Consider the following 16,046-nt stretch of genomic DNA (forward strand, 5'->3'; position numbering starts at 1 on the left):
GGAGGAGTACTGCGGAAAGGGATCTGAGGGTCATAGTGGACCACCAGCTAAATATGAGTCAACAGTATAACACTGTTGCAAAAAAAACAAATGTCATTGTGGAATGAATAGCAGGACTGTTGTAGCAAGACACAAGAAGTAATTCTTCTGTTCTGCGCTGATTAGGCCTCAATTGGAGTATTGTGTCCAGTTCTGGGCGCCACATTTCAGGAAAGTTGTGAACAAACTGGAGAAAGTCCAGAAAACAGCGACAAAAATGATTAAAGGTCTAGAAAACATGACCTATAAGGGAAGATTGAAAAAATTGGGTTTGCTTAGTCTGGCAAAGAGAAGACTGAGAGTGGACATGAGATCAGTTGTCAAGTACATAAAAGGTTGTTACAAGGAAGAGGGAGAAAAATTGTTCTTCTTAACTGCTGAGGATAGGAAAAGAAGCAATGGGCTAAAATTGCAGCAAGGGAGGTTTAGGTTGGACATTAGGAAAAACTTCCTGTCAGCATGGTTAAGCATTGGAATAAATTGCCTAAGGAGGTGGTGGAATCTCCATCATTGGGGATTTTTAAGAGCAGGTTAGACGAACACCTGTCAGGAATGGTCTAGATAATTAGTCCTGCCATGAGTGCAGGGGACTGGATTAGATGACCTCTCGAGGTCCCTTCCAGTCCTATGATTCTATGATCCAATTGGAGCTAGCGCAGGCAAATCTGCTTGAGCTGGAAATGATACCTCCAGCATAGATGATGTACCCTATCTTTGGAGAACAGGGTTCAATCCCTGGCTTGCCACTTGTGGCAAGTCATTCTTCTAGTCCTGATTCCCCACCCCTGACTTGAATGACAAAGAAGCATAGGGTGGCTCTGTCCTTTGTTTCCCTACTTTGAGATCCCTGGGGAGGGTGGGACAGAAGCATAGGGTGGCGTTAATTGTCATGCCCACAACAAGCTGAAGACCTGAACATGGAGTGTTTGTGTAGCAGGAAAGATCACTTGGGATTCAGTTCAACTGGAGTTCAGAGCTACAGACTACTGTTCATTTCGCCTGTTAGCTCCACGGCACGAGGGATGAACAGAGACCACAATCTCATCTTTGGGCTCACAGTTCACTTTTTTGTTCATTGTCTCACACCTGTCCCAGTGAGATAAGGCACAAGGTGAGAACACCGCTAGCAGGGCTGGTACACATGAAATATACTCTCCAACTGTTAACCCTTTCTACTCAGGAACGGAGTGTAAGCAGTGCGTAGGCCTTGCTCCAGCCCTTGCCAATGGATTTCCCCCCTTGTACACACCCAACTCAGATAGCAAGAAAATGCTCTGCACATGTACGTGGAAGGAAACTAATTTTGCCTCCCAGTCACTAAAGAAGACACCAGATGCTAGCTGCAGATGATGATGATTTATGGTGCAGTCGTGCCAACCAAGCTGTGAACCCCACTGCGCCAGGTGCTGTACAAATTCAGAATGACAGACAGCTGCTGCCTCCAAGAGCTTACAGTCTCAAAAGATAAGGCAAAGGGTGGGAGAGCAAAGTGACTTGCCCACGGTCAAGCAGTAGGTCAGTGGCGGAACTGAGGCTAGCACCCACCTTGCCAAGCTCTTAGTCCAGTATCTTAGCCACTAGCCCATGCTGCATAGCACCATCAAGGCATCATGAAGGCTACTGTAGGCTGACAAGGTTCAGAGCGAGGATACCCCGCAGAAGTTATGGCTTTGAAGGGAGTGGTGCCTAATAGTTTCCAATGGAGATCAGCTTTCTTCAGTGCTTTCTTCAAGGCCAATTTCAGAAGCAATATACATAAAGTGCAGTAAATGAGCCTAACAGTAACTTAGATAACCCCAGTCAAACTGGACTGGTCTGTAGCAGCATGGTTCTCTTCCCCAGGGTCCCCATCTCCATCTCGTGCTGCAAAGTGTAAGCTTTTTAAAAACTTCACCCTCTCGTCTTTTCGGTTGGTGAAGCCTCTAGAGTTGGACCTTCATAAGATGAGCTGAGAGTAATTGATGGGGCGACACTCACTTGAGTTTCCAGGCAAACTGCTCCCAATCATCTGGATTGTGAGCCAGCGGTTCTCAAACTGTGGGTCAGGACCCCGTTTTAATGGGGTCGCCAGGGCTGGCATTTAGACGTGCTGGAGTCCAGGGCCGAAGCCAAAGCCCGAGGGGTCCCAATCAAATACGTTTGAGAACCACTGGAGCCTACTGATGACAATCTTAATACCGACCTGAACTATTTCCAAGCAAACAAGACAGGAGAGGGGCAATCATATCTGGAAGGCTCGCACAATCTACAGTGAGTGGCGTCCCATTTTGGCATCACAAGTAGGTGAGGCTTAGGTGTGGGGGGGGCAGAGTTTGGAAGGGACATACAGTTCATTTTTTTTCTAATCCAGCTGGTAAATTCCACCAACTCAGCACATCAATTGAGTGGGTGTAAGTAAGTCTAAGGGACTCTGAGTGTAAGGGCATCTCAGTTTCACCACCTTACACATCACCTGTACATTTGGCCCTATAAGCCCAGTCCTCTGTAACTCAGCTCTTGTATCTAAAACCTCAATACCCATGACTACTTTGTCACAACCATATTGAGAACAATATCTCCCTACTGTATGGGTTTTTCAGCCTGCGCTGGTACAGCTACTTGTGAATCCCAGGCTGCAGTCATGTTCTGAATTGTGACCATAGTTCCTCTGGGTACTGCATTATAAACTGCCTGATGGCAACTGGGGGAATCTGCCAGAGTTTAAAGAGACAAGGTGATGTAAATGAGGCTGTCACAGTTGAAAGCATGGAATTGTGCTTCATTAAAGGTGCTTTGATTCTGTTTCTCAAGTCATGTTAGATTACCGCTGTGCAGCTGATGCTGGCATTGTGTGACACTGGGGGAAAAAAGAAAGGGACTGGAGAGGAGTCTGAATATTTGCAGCTCACCTGGAGCTTTGATCTTGTTGGAACTCAGAAGATAAATAAGGATGGCCCAAAAGGGCGCATCTCATGGTGCTGGGTGCTGCACAAACACAGAGAGTGTAGGTCAGAGATGGGCAAACTACGGCCCGCGGGCCACATCCGGCCCACGGGACCGTCCTGCCTTGCCCTTGAGTTCCTGGCCGGGGAGGCTAGCCCCCGGCCCCTCCCCTGATGTTTCCCTCCCCCCGCTGTTCCCCCCCCTTCCCCACAGTTACACCGCCGCGCGGGCGGCACAGCTGGCTCCGGCATAGTAAGGGGGCAGGGAGTGGGGGGGTTTGGATAAGAGGCAGGAGGTCCCAGAAGGATGTCAAGGGACAGGGGGCGGTTGGATGGGGTGGAGGTTTTGGGGGGGAGGGGGACAGTCAGGGGACAGAGAGTAGGGGGGGGTTGGATAGGCATGCGAGTCGCAGGGGGACTGTCAGGGGTGGGGGGGCCCCAGGAGGGGGCGGTGAGGGGACAAGGAGCAGGGGGGTTGGATGGGTCGGGGGTTCTGAGGGTGGCAGTCAGGGGGCAGAAAGTGGGAGGGGGCGGATAAGGGGCAGGGGCCAAGCTGTTGGGGAGGCACAACCTTCCCTACCTGGCCCTCCATACATTTTCGCAACCCCGATGTGGCCCTCGGGCCAAAAAGTTTGCCCACCCCTGCTGTAGGTGAGTCATATAGGACGCTCTTCCAAGTCAATATTGAACCAGCTGTGCTGAACAAGGCATAAAACCAACATCTTAATAAGAACATAAGAACATAAGAAAGGCCGTACTGGGTCAGACCAAAGGTCCATCTAGCCCAGTATCTGTCTACCGACAGTGGCCAATGCCAGGTGCCCCAGAGGGAGTGAACCTAACAGGCAATGATCAAGTGATCTCTCTCCTGCCATCCATCTCCATCCTCTGACGAACAGAGGCTAGGGACACCATTCTTACCCATCCTGGCTAATAGCCATTTATGGACTTAGCCACCATGAATTTATCCAGTCCCCTTTTAAACATTGTTATAGTCCTAGCCATTACAACCTCCTCAGGTAAGGAGTTCCACAAGTTGACTGTGCGCTGCGTGAAGAAGAACTTCCTTTTATTTGTTTTAAACCTGCTGCCTATTAATTTCTTTTGGTGACCCCTAGTTCTTGTATTATGGGAATAAGTAAATAACTTTTCCTTATCCACTTTCTCAACATCACTCATGATTTTATATACCTCTATCATGTCCCCCCTTAGTCTTCTCTTTTCCAAACTGAAGAGTCCTAGCCTCTTTAATCTTTCCTCATATGGGACCCTCTCTAAACCCTTAATCATTTTAGTTGCTCTTTTCTGAACCTTTTCTAGTGCTAGAATATCTTTTTTGAGGTGAGGAGACCACATCTGTACACAGTATTCGAGATGTGGGCGAACCATGGATTTATATAAGGGCAATAATATATTCTCAGTCTTATTCTCTATCCCCTTTTTAATGATTCCTAACATCCTGTTTGCTTTTTTGACCGCCTCTGCACACTGCGTGGACATCTTTAGAGAACTATCCACGATGACGCCAAGATCTTTTTCCTGACTCGTTGTAGCTAAATTAGCCCCCATCATGTTGTATGTATAGTTGGGGTTATTTTTTCCAATGTGCATTACTTTACATTTATCCACATTAAATTTCATTTGCCATTTTGGCCATTTGTGATCAACAACTCCAACTGCCTAATTACAGTGACACAAATTAATCCCTCCGGGTCTATCCTGTGGAGCAACCAAAGAATCCCCTGGGGTGAGATGTCTTTCCTTGGGTGTGACCAAGGAATAACTACGGCTCATTGTATTGGCTAAACGTTCCCCAGTGTTCCAGCTGAGGAAGATCTAGTTTTGCATTCCGGAGGATTGCTGTACTACTTAAAAACTGCCACCTTCCATCCCAGAGGTGGCTCTGTTTCAGCGATAGGTGAAATGATCCTTGTACGGTATGCCAGTGTTTCAGTGCTCTCTGGATGAAAGGGATTATATAAGTGTCCGTCACTATTATTGTGCATAGCAAGAGCTAATTCTTTTTCTAAACTTCCCAGGCAGCTGCGAGACCAAGGAGAAGGAGATTTGATGGGCCAGAAAATAAAGGAAACTGAACCATCCCAGTGGATGCTTCACTCAACAGTGGACTCATCGGGGCAAACTTTCTGCTGCTGTAAATTGGCCCACTGACATCAGTGGACCTGTACTAGTGGACACCAGCAGAGCATTTGGCCCGTCAACGAAGAATGGTCCTCTCTCCAATTCTCCTCCTGGAGCAGACAGTCCCATCCTTGGGCCGATTCAAAAACGAGACAGAATCTTTATTTTATTCAGCTGTTCATACAGTGTGTTGCAGAGCCCTTCTGAATAGGCCATGGGACGCAAGTGTGTGAGAGCCAAGCTGCTGGGAACTGGGCTGCTGGGAGAGGATAAGGTCCACGGGAGAATGTTACCCACAGAATGAAGTGCAGATCTGATTCAATTAATCTAATCCTAAAAGAGAGGCTCAAGGGAATAATTTCTTGTTCCATCATCCCCAGAAGGACCACCTTTCCCTTGGCTTTTGCTTCATGTAATTTCTTCCACAGCAGTTGTGTTTTTCAGGTCAAAGACACCCTGCAGCCACCTTACGGATCCTTCATTTTTCATACTTACCTTTCTGAGGGTGACTTTGGCTTTTTGAAATCAACAATGAAGGTTGAGGCAGCAGAATGAATTAAAAGAATGAGAGAGAGACAAATGAGCAGATCACTCTAGGAAGGCACACAAAAATCTCACCATATGCCTTTAGACCACCTTTCCTCAGGGGTGCGCAGCCTAATTGTCCTAATTTTCATTTATCCTCACGTATCTCAGATGAGAAAGGAGACAGGATTTATTGATGACATTTGCCTTCTAGAGATGAACTGTATGACACTCTCGAAGCTGCTTGGATTGCTATTGGACCATCTTTCTACCTGTGTGGCTGCTTTCTGACAAGAAGTTCTGTTGCCCTGGAGCTAGGTCTCCATGGTAACTCGCTTTTCAGACACTCAATGGAAAATGCTGGCACAGAGAGGCTTGTGCTGGAATACTGATTCACGCCAAGCGTCTGTAACACTGACTGCATTTTAATACCGCTCAGCTACCCGGTGGGCTAAAAATACACAGCGCTCCATCTCCTCCTGAACTTGAGTAAGCATCTTAAAGCAACACCATGTTGCTGAGCCTCTGAAATTCCATGAATCAGCTAAAATTAGGAAGCTGGCAGAACTGTTGAGGAAATGTAAAATGCGTATCACGCCTCTTCCCTAACGCTACAGTGATGGGCTTCTCGTTGTGTTCCGAGTGTTGGATTGGGTTACCTAGGGAGGTGGTGGAATCTCCTTCCTTAGAGGTTTTTAAGGCCCGGCTTGACAAAGCCCTGGCTGGGATGATTTAGTTGGGAATTGGTCCTGCTTTGAGCAGGGGGTGGGACTAGATGACCTCCTGAGGACCCTTCCAACCCTGAGATTCTATGATTGGGGGTCCACAGGTTATGTCTGCACTGCATTGTAAACCCGGGTCTTGGGGACTCGGGGTTGCCAAGCCTCATCCTGCATTGTAAACCAGGGTTTACAATTGCTGGGCCTGAGGTGTCTCAGCCATGTGAACGCATCCACAGTGCACTATGCCGACCTTCTGACCAGGGCCACCCAGAGGATTCAGGGGGCCTGGGGCAAAGCGAGGGAGCTGCGGCGCTTGTACTCACCCGGCGGCGGTCCGGGTCTTCGGCAGCATTTTGGCGGCGGGGGGCCCTTCAGTCGCTCTGGGTCTTCGGCAGCACTGAAGGACCCCCCGCTGCTGAAATGCGGCCAAAGACGCGGACCGCTGCCAGGACAGGGCTTGCGGGGCCCCTGCGGGGCCCGGGGCAAATTGCCCCACTTGCCCCCCCCTCTGTGCGGCCCTGCTTCTTACTCGGGTCTGCGGTTTGAGCGGCATCCACCCTGCAAAATGACAGGGCTTGGACCTGCATGACAGCTGGACTTGGGCTTTGACACCCTACACAGCAGAGCCCTAGCACACAGTGCCTGAGGGCTGGCTGACCCAAGTCAGACTGATTTGTGTATGGATGGAAGCAGGGCTGAGGTTCAAACCTGAGTCAGAGCCTGGCTTAGTGGGCAGTGCAGACTGGAGCTGGGACCAGTACTGGCTTCACTCTCTACACCCCCCCCCCCCCCGCAGAATGGAAGCACTTGAAGACCCAGTGACTTCCCCCCTCTCCCGTGGAGGATTTTCACAAGGATTTAGAGTGCTCTCAACTTACACAGATTTCAACTCTGCACCTCTTAGGAGGTTGTCACAGACATGCCTGCACCACGGTGCCCCCTGCTGGCTGAGCATGATGCTGCAGGCACTCCCTGCCTCACTTTCCTGCTCTGAGGTGGGCCCCCTCAGCCTTTCCCACCCAGGTTGGGCTGGTGATGTGATTTAACCCTCCAGCCAAGACACCAGCTAAAACAATCTCTTCCAGGGTAACAAAAGTCCAAACAAACACCCTGCTTGGGCTCCTTCTTCAGCCCACCCTCAGGGCTCAGTTTGCAGCCCTTTCTGGCCTACCTTTCAGTTCTCCCCACTTTGGGATAGAATCCTGAGGCCCAGCCTGCTTCCCTGAAGTCCTCCCAGATCTGCTTCAGGGCCTTCCCCAGGTGCCCAAGTTACTCCCTATCATTTCTCCCCCAAACTGAGCTCTCTGCCCTTTGATGAGGCCCAGCTGTTTATTAGGCTGTCATCTGACTCCAATTAGTCCTGCCTCCTTAGGCTGGGTGGCTGCTAATTATGGCACAGGCACTGCTGGTGTCATATCACCATAAAGGGCCAGTCACCCTGTGACAAAAAATGCACTCAGCACCTCACTGTTTTGGGTTCTTACAAAGATAGCCTGGTGTAAGAATTCCCTCTGACCTGAGGTGCCACGCCAGAGAAATATTAGTAATTCCAGTTCTTCTTGGATTGCTGGACACCGGCTGGGCTGCGTTGTGGCACACCATTGACTGGGGTAATGCACCAATCCGATTGATGCACCTCTGCTTCTTGAGGAGAAGGTCCATTAGGAGAATGACACTTTAAATCTAGGAGAGGCAGGGCCTGGATGGCTCGCAGGGCTGGTGATGGGAACTTTCATAGCTTGTTCAGCAGCTCAAATGTGGGGCCAAAAAATCATTCCCCTTTGAAGGGTTTGTGGTGGCCACCGTGAAATAATCGTATGTTGTCCTTCAGCTGAGGAGTTAAAAGTGCTTCAGAAGCTGTATTGGAATTGGAAGAGATACAGAAAAGGGCAACAAAAATGATGAGGGGGTATGGAACAGCTTCCATATGAGGAGAGATTAATAAGACTGGGACTTTTCAGCTGGGAAAAGAGATGACTAAGGGGGGATATGATTGAGGTCTATAAAATTGTGACTGGTGTGGGGAAAGTAAATAAGGAAGTGCTATTTACTCCTTCTCATAACACAAGAACCAGGGGTGACCCAATGAAATTAATAGGCAGCAGGTTTAAAACAAACAAAAGGAAGTATGTCTTCACACAACGCACAGTCAACCTGCTAGTCTGTATCCGCAAAAAGAACAGGAGTACTTGTGGCACCTTAGAGACTAACAAATTTATTAGAGCATAAGCTTTCGTGGGCTACAACCCACTTCTTCGGATGCATACTCTATATGTATCCGAAGAAGTGGGTTGTAGCCCACGAAAGCTTATGCTCTAATAAATTTGTTAGTCAACCTGTGGAACCCTTTGCCAGAGAAGGTTGTGAAGGCCGAAACTATAACAAGGTTAAAAAAAACTAGATAAGTTCATGGAGGACAGGCCCATCAATGGCTATTAGCCAGGATGGGCAGGGATGGTGTCCCTAGTCTCTGTTTGCCAGAAGCTGAGAATGGGTGTGTAATAGAGTGAGTCGGGGCTCTACCCTGCCGGAGGCGGAGGGGAGCCACGCCGACTCACTGCGGCCGAAATCAACAGCCGGTTAGCTCAGGGCTCAGGCCCTCTGGTGTGGGGGCTGAGGAAAAACAACAGTTCAAGGAGCCTAGGCCCTCTGTAGCAGGGGCTAGGCAAACGGTAGTTCAAGGAGCCCAGGCCCTCTGTAGCAGGGGCTGGGCAAACAGCAGTTAAAGAAGCCTAGGCCCTCTGTAGCAGGGGCTAGGCAAACAGCAGTCTAGGAGCCTAGGCCCTCTGTAGCAGGGGCTAGGCAAACAGCAGTCTAGGAGCCTAGGCCCTCTGTAGCAGGGCCTGGGCAAACAGCAGTAAAGCTCAAGCCCCTTTGGAGCAGGGGCGGATCAGGCAAGTAGGCAAAGGGGGCCCAGGTTCCTACCTGAGCGTTGGGTGAGGGGGAAGCCTGCCACCCGTGTGTAGGGGTGGCAGGGGGGGACGCAGGCCCACCCACTCCACTGCGTCCCAGCCCGGGGCCCTAGCAGCGATGACTCTCGCTGCCGGTCAGTGGGGTATCCTGACCGAAACACACTGACATCGGCTCACAGGCCTCTGCAGCCTGACCGGGGTCGGCTATCCCCGGGCTACTTCCAAGATCCCCCTCAGGGCCTACCTCGTCTGTGGGGCTGGGTTCAGGCCAGTCCACCAGCATCGGCTCCTCGGTGGCGGGGCTGGGGGGCTGGTTCGGTAGCTCCTCCCCGGGATAGCTGGCACAGGGCAGACTTGACTCCTCCTCGGGGCCGCTGGTCCGGGGCAGGCTGGGCCAGTCCTCCTCGGGTGGCCGGGTCCGGGGCAGGCTGGGCCAGTCTTCCTCGCTGTAACGGGTCCGGGGCAGGCTGGGCCAGTCTTCCTCGCTGTAACGGGTCCGGGGCGAGAGGGAGGCTAGACCGGCGCGGGGCGTTAGCAGGCGGTTCGCGGTCTGCCGGTGTCTCCCAGGCGGGAGCTTGGTCCGGGACGTCTGCTCTCTCCGGCCGGCTGGCTACTACTGAGCTTTGGTGGTGGGCTTTTATACTTCCGGGTCGGGGCCGTGACCTCGGAGGGGTGGGCCCCGGACCTGGAAGCTCCGCCCACGCTGGGGATGGAAGCAGCTCTACCCTGCCGGAGGCGGAGGGGCTCCACGCCTCACTACAGGGTGACAGGGGATGGATCACTTGATGAACCTGTTCTGTTCATTCCCTCTGGGGCACCTGGCACTGGCCACTGTCAGAAGACAGGCTATTGGGCCAGATGGATCTTTGGTCTGGCCCACTATGGTCGTTCTTATGTAGAAGCATTAATGAAGCCTCCCAGAAGCATTCCTGTAGCTAGATGAAGAAACTAACAAAGAGTCAGGGCGTGGGGCGCATGGTGAGCGCATTGTTTATCTATTGTCTTGACTTGGGCACTGATAAGGCCCCCATTAGCATTGTATCTGAGTCCCTCACAATCTTTAATGGAGTGAGGCTCACATACCTCTGTTCAGGCATGGCTTTTATGCCCATTATACAGATGAGGATCTTTTAAGGGCCTAATGTTCCCCCTACCCCCCAAAAAAAATTCTCTACCTTTCCCCTCCATTGCTCTTAGCCACCTTATCACCACAGGTGGTTGGTCATTCTTTTCTGTTTCATAGAAACAGAGAAATTAGGAAAGGTGTGACAGATTCCCCCCGGGGTGCCAACTGGAACTGGGGTACCATTGAGCCCTCTGATCCACCAGCCTGGGCTCCCTCTCACACTGTGCTGCTGTGACAAGCTGCAAGCTTGGAGGGCTTTGCACTTTCACCTGCATTCACACAGTTAGGGACACACCCAGCTGCAGTCACACGTGGGCTCTCTACCCACCAGCCTCGGACCCCAAAGCAGTACCATCCTGCTCTGGTCTAATCTGGCCAGTACATGGGTTTAATACCCACTCTGCCTCTCCCTCAGTGTGAAGAGGACAATGCACACTTGTGGTAACCAAACTGAGATTTTCCCCAGACACCTTAATCAAACACACACTGATTTGGATTAAGACATAAAATAAATTTATTAACTACAAAAGGATAGATTTTAAGTGATAGGAAATAGATCAAAGCAGATTACCTAGTAAATAAACAAAACTGCAAACTGAGCTTAACACCACTAGATAGGTAGGATATGAATTAGCAAACTCCCACCCCGACTGATAAACAGGCTGTCAGATTCTTAAGGCACAAGCTGCTTCGGCTTTGCAGCTTGGATTTCCCAGGTTTTCATACACAGGCTAGGAATCCCTTAGCCTGGGACCATCACTTCCCCCCCGTTCAGTATTTCTTCCTCAGGTGTTTCCAGGTATGTTGTTGTAGGCAGAGTGAGGTACCATCATGATGTCATTCCCCCCCCCTTCTCCTCACTTGCTGGAAAGCTCTTTTGCTGTGACCTGGGTCAAACAGTTCCCATTGTGTAGCATTATCTCTGAGAGCTTTCTATTGCATACAGTTCCTGGGGTAACCCTTGTGTGCATTTCCTCAATAAGCCATTAACATTGTTTGGCCTTTTTACTGTTGTACCTGAAAGGCTGCTTGTGGGTGTTTGCAACCTCACAACATGTTTCAGTAACACATACCTAGCCAAACTTCATAACTTCACATACAACCCAATGAGATATTACTGTCTAGCAGATCAAGACTTTTGGAATGATATCTTACAAGGCATACTTTGTACAAAACATATCCTAATGACATGACAGTGGTGAATATTGGGTGTCACAAAGGGGAAAGGACATTTTAGGTAATTTTTGTCTGTTCTTCGAACAGCTTCATCCTGACGACAAGAAGATTAAGGCAAATTTTCCCATCAATTCCATGTAAGAAGGAAAATAAAATAAACCTGTATGAGGATCTCTCTCTCCAGCAAAAAAAAAAAAAAAAAGTAGGTTGAGAGTTCCACTCCTTACCTGTAAAGAGAAGCCATTCAGGGTCTGATTTATTTATTAGCTTGCATCACATTAAATTACCGGGAACTGGACATAATCAACGAGCTGTCCTGTGACAAAATCTCAATCTAGGCCCCATTAGAGTAAAAGTCTGAAGTGTCAGAGCGGAAATGGACGTGCAGAGAAGGCACAGCCAGGAGAGCTATAGACTGCTGTCAAATTAAACTGCCAAGAGTCCAGGGAAGACAAGATGGATCTGCGATGGGGGTGGTAAATATTGATGGCAGAAGGCTTCGGACATTTAGGGGCTGGCTGAGTTCTTCACGATTAAGCATATTTGCTAGCAAACCAGGCCTCATCCACACTGGGAATTTGCCCTGATTTCAGCAGCTGGTGTAGTTACACGGGACGAAGCCCCAGTGTAGAGAAAGCAAAGTCACTAGTTGCACTGATGGAGCTGGGATAATCTGCACTGGGACAAGTCATGGTTCAAAGCACTGTAAATAGGGTTACACCTACTGTATGAATTGGTGGCCAGCCAAAGGTGGCTGTTATCAGGGACAAAATCCCTGTCTAAGATCCTTTTGCAAGCAGCTAACTTGTCCCAAAGGTATTTGTTATTCACCACGCTGTTCCAGAACTCATTTTTGGGTTGGTCGCTGCAATTAGTCACTGTAGGGTATTCATGCAGAGTGATTGGGCACCTAAGTCACATGGTATTGGGCCTGCTCCATAGTTATTTTCTGATGATGAATTATTATAGAGTCTAGATACCCCACTGGTCCAGGCACTTGGGTCTCATCTAGCCTTGGAGAATGAATGGTGTTTTCAAACGTATCCACTAGCACTTTTTAAACACATTTTTAAACTAAGGCCTTGTCTACACTATTAAGTTGTACCTCTTTAACTACACTGGTATGGTTAAAGTTTTACAACTTCCCTAAAATTCCCCTAGTATAGATGCAGTTATATAGGTATAAAGGTCCTTATACTAGTATAGTTAGTCCCATACAGGAAGGGGAATAAACTATGCTAGAATAAAGCACCTTTATACCAGTATAACTGTGTCTACACTAGGCTTTTACCTGTATAACTATTTCAGTTAAAAAAATAAATAAATCACACTCCTATCCAAAATAGTTATAGCAGGAAAATCTTTCCAGTGCAAACCAAGCCTCAGTGATGTTTAGTTAGCTAGTCGTGGTTAACCCCTTTGGGATATGTCTACATTAGGGCCTTGTCTACACTAAAAAGGGTTTATTGCTATAGCTAGAGAGGCAAGCCCCCCCATTGGAGATGCAGCTTATACCAGCCAGAGTTCTTTTGATGGCATAGTGTCAGCCAGTTCCCCAAATGGAATAAGCTGTACCAGCAACTGCGTCTACATTATGGTTTTTGCTGGCATAGTTATGTCGGTGATTTTTTCACACTCCTGTCCAACGTAGCTATGCCGGGAAAACTTTCTAGTGTAGACCAGGCCTAGAGTTTTTTACCTTGCGTTACTTACCAGGTTAATTGAGTTAAACCACAATTTTTTGGACACTCGCCAAAGGTTTGTTCACCCCAGACTTGCTTTTACTGATCAGCCTCTAATGCTGACATACCCTTTGGGGGTGCTGTGTTTTTTACCCTTTATTTACACAACCAAAATAATCTGAAAAAAAAAAAAAAAAACCACATGGGCACTGTCAGATCTCAAATAACCATATTTACCAAATATACCCAACATGTCAGGCCTAACTACGCACATACACTGCTGTGCTGGCTGGCAGGCATTCTGCAGCTTCTAAAACACTGAACACAGTGAGCAACACTACAGGGCTCACAAGCTTCTTAAAGGGATTCTGTCCTATTCCTGTAAACCACAGCAGTGTCAGTGACCAAAACACAGGCAGGCATCTCTAGTTGTTAGAGCAGGAATTGGAAGTCTGGAATAGGCACCCAGGCCAGAGTCGGAGTCAGGGGCCAGGCATCAAAGCCAAGGGTCAGAGCTGAAATCACAAGTCAGGAAACAGAGCCAAGGGACTAGACCGGGTTACCTGGAGTGAAGCAAGGGTGGGAACAGGAGCTGTCAGAGCCATGGGGGAATGCTTTGAGCAGCCAGTGAACTGCTGCAGAGCTTATGAGTGGCTCTGCTGACTCTTCAAACAATGAGGTGGGGTAGCCAATCAGGCTGTCAATCCAGGCCAGCTGTGCTTGTTAGGTTGCCCAGAGACTGGCTCTGCTGCAGGCCCTGCTTCCTGACAAGTGAGGTTGCTAGATTGTAAGCTCTTTAGGGCAGGGACTGGCTCACGCCATGTATATGTACAGCGCCTAGCACAATGGAGCCCTCTTGGTACTACCGTTAGACACAAAACAGTAGAGTAAGGGAGTATGATTATAAGTGTAGTGAATCAAGCACTCACCACCACGGCGCCTCCTGCTGGTCAGTCCGGGAATTAGCTCTTTCCAGGCTCAGAGCACTTCCTGCTGGCCGGTGTCTAGCCTGCCACAGGCCCCGTGTCCCTCCCGGACCCCAGTGCCCCATACCTTGAGGTGCTGCTCCACAGCAGTCCCCACACACTGGGTCTCCCCTCCCCCTATGCCCACCTTGCCTCAGTGGCTACTGCCAGTCATCATCTAGCCCCCTTTTCCTGGGGCACACTGCAGTCTGTTATGGCCATTCATCATTGGCAAGGGGGTTGGACCAGCTACCTCTGCAGCCCCAGTACCTCCTTAGGCCTTTAACAAGGCCTCAGCCTGGGGAGTTGCCAGGCTGGAGCGCCGCGCCCCGCCCCAGGTACCCTGTACTCCCAGGTAGCTAGGTCCTTCTCACTCTAAGGTTGAAATGAGACTCACCACCTTCACCCCAGGAGCCCTTCTTATACTGGCCCAGCTGGGCCCTGATTGGCTGCCTCAAGTCCGCTCATGATTGGCTCCCCGGGGCAGCCCTTTCCCAGGGCTGTTGTTAACCCCTTCCAAACTGGAGCGGGGTGATTGCCCTGCTACAGTAAGAGATAGACAAAAGGCCACTATCAGAAGACCTCCCCTGCTCTGGCTGCCCAGCATGGGTCAAAGGGCTCAGTATGATACATACCATCGATTTCATCCAGCGACTATTTGATCGGCTCCTCCCCATCGGGGAAGTCTGCGCTGTCTGTCTCTCTCTCTCTCTCTACCTCGAATCCCTTACATGAAAGAGGGCTGCTTCAATCAGCCCTTTCAAAGGCAGACTTGAGCATCAGCCAAGTTAAAACAGGGGCTGCCGGCAGATCTCTATCCCCCAGGGTGGGCAGGGAACAGCTTGCTACAGGCCACTTGCCTTTCGTTTGACCAGTTAGCGGCGGAATCAGAAGTGACTGGTGCATCAGGCACCTTTGAAGGAAGGTTGGTGGCTGAGCATGTTAGTTGCGGTGGGGAGAATTTGACGCACAAGCACAGCTCCAGCAAAGGGGGGAAACTACTTATTCTACTTGCCAGAGGCAACACAGCTACCTTAGGTGATAGGTCGACTGCCTGTTGGTCAGGAGTCAGGCCACGCCTCAGCTCCATGCTGCTCCTGTCTTCAAAGGAACTAGTGAAGAGCCAAAATTCTGCTCAAAAGTGCACCACTGACTCCTATTGCAACCAGCAGGGGCTTCACATCAGGGGCGGAATTTGGCCCAAAGGGTTTCAATGTTTCTATCTCACAGCATCCATCAGCCTTCTCAGTGAGGTTAGGATTCCTCCTTAGCCCCAGCCTGGATAGTAACATTGTGCTCTCGCTAATTATTATTTATTCCCTTTGTAGTAGTGCCTCATCGTGCTAGGCGCTGTACAACCATGTGACAAAAGGACAGCCGTGGCTCTGGCTAGCTAGCAATCTCAGTCTCGCTGCTTTGATTTTACAGTGCTAAACACTAATAGTCCCCTGCATTGAGCTAGCATGTGCCAAGCAAGAAGCTTGACACACTTCACTGAGGTGGGTAAATATAATTATCTTCATTTTACACATGGAAAAACTGAGACCCAGAGTGACAGACTTGCCCACGGGCACAGAGCAAGTAAGCTGCCGAAAACCCAGGCCTCCTGACTCCCAGTTCCCCGATTTAACTACTGACAGCCTTAATATCTTCCTTTCCTGTACAAGATTGGGATTGGTTGCAACAATAGCTCTGATCTGTGAACATAAGAATGGCCCTACTGAGTCATACCAAAGGTCTATCTAGCCCAGCATCCTGTCTTCCGACAGTGGCCAGTGCCAGGTGCCCCAGAGGGAATGAACAGAACCGGGCATCATCAAGTGATCCCTCCCCTGT

General features: G+C 49.6%; 1 protein-coding gene across 1 annotated transcript in view; it reads right to left on the minus strand.

The window, feature by feature from the left end:
* Nucleotides 1-11,620: 11,620 nt before the first annotated feature.
* Nucleotides 11,621-16,046, minus strand: part of KCNC4 (potassium voltage-gated channel subfamily C member 4) — a 68,911-nt gene continuing 64,485 nt past the window's right edge. The window contains exon 4 of the mRNA XM_065403642.1: nucleotides 11,621-11,790. Within this exon, the coding sequence (XP_065259714.1) occupies nucleotides 11,621-11,790 (170 nt within the window). The remainder of the gene's footprint in view (nucleotides 11,791-16,046) is intronic.

Source organism: Emys orbicularis, chromosome 4 (genome assembly GCF_028017835.1).
Source record: "Emys orbicularis isolate rEmyOrb1 chromosome 4, rEmyOrb1.hap1, whole genome shotgun sequence".
Lineage (NCBI taxonomy): Eukaryota > Metazoa > Chordata > Testudines > Emydidae > Emys > Emys orbicularis.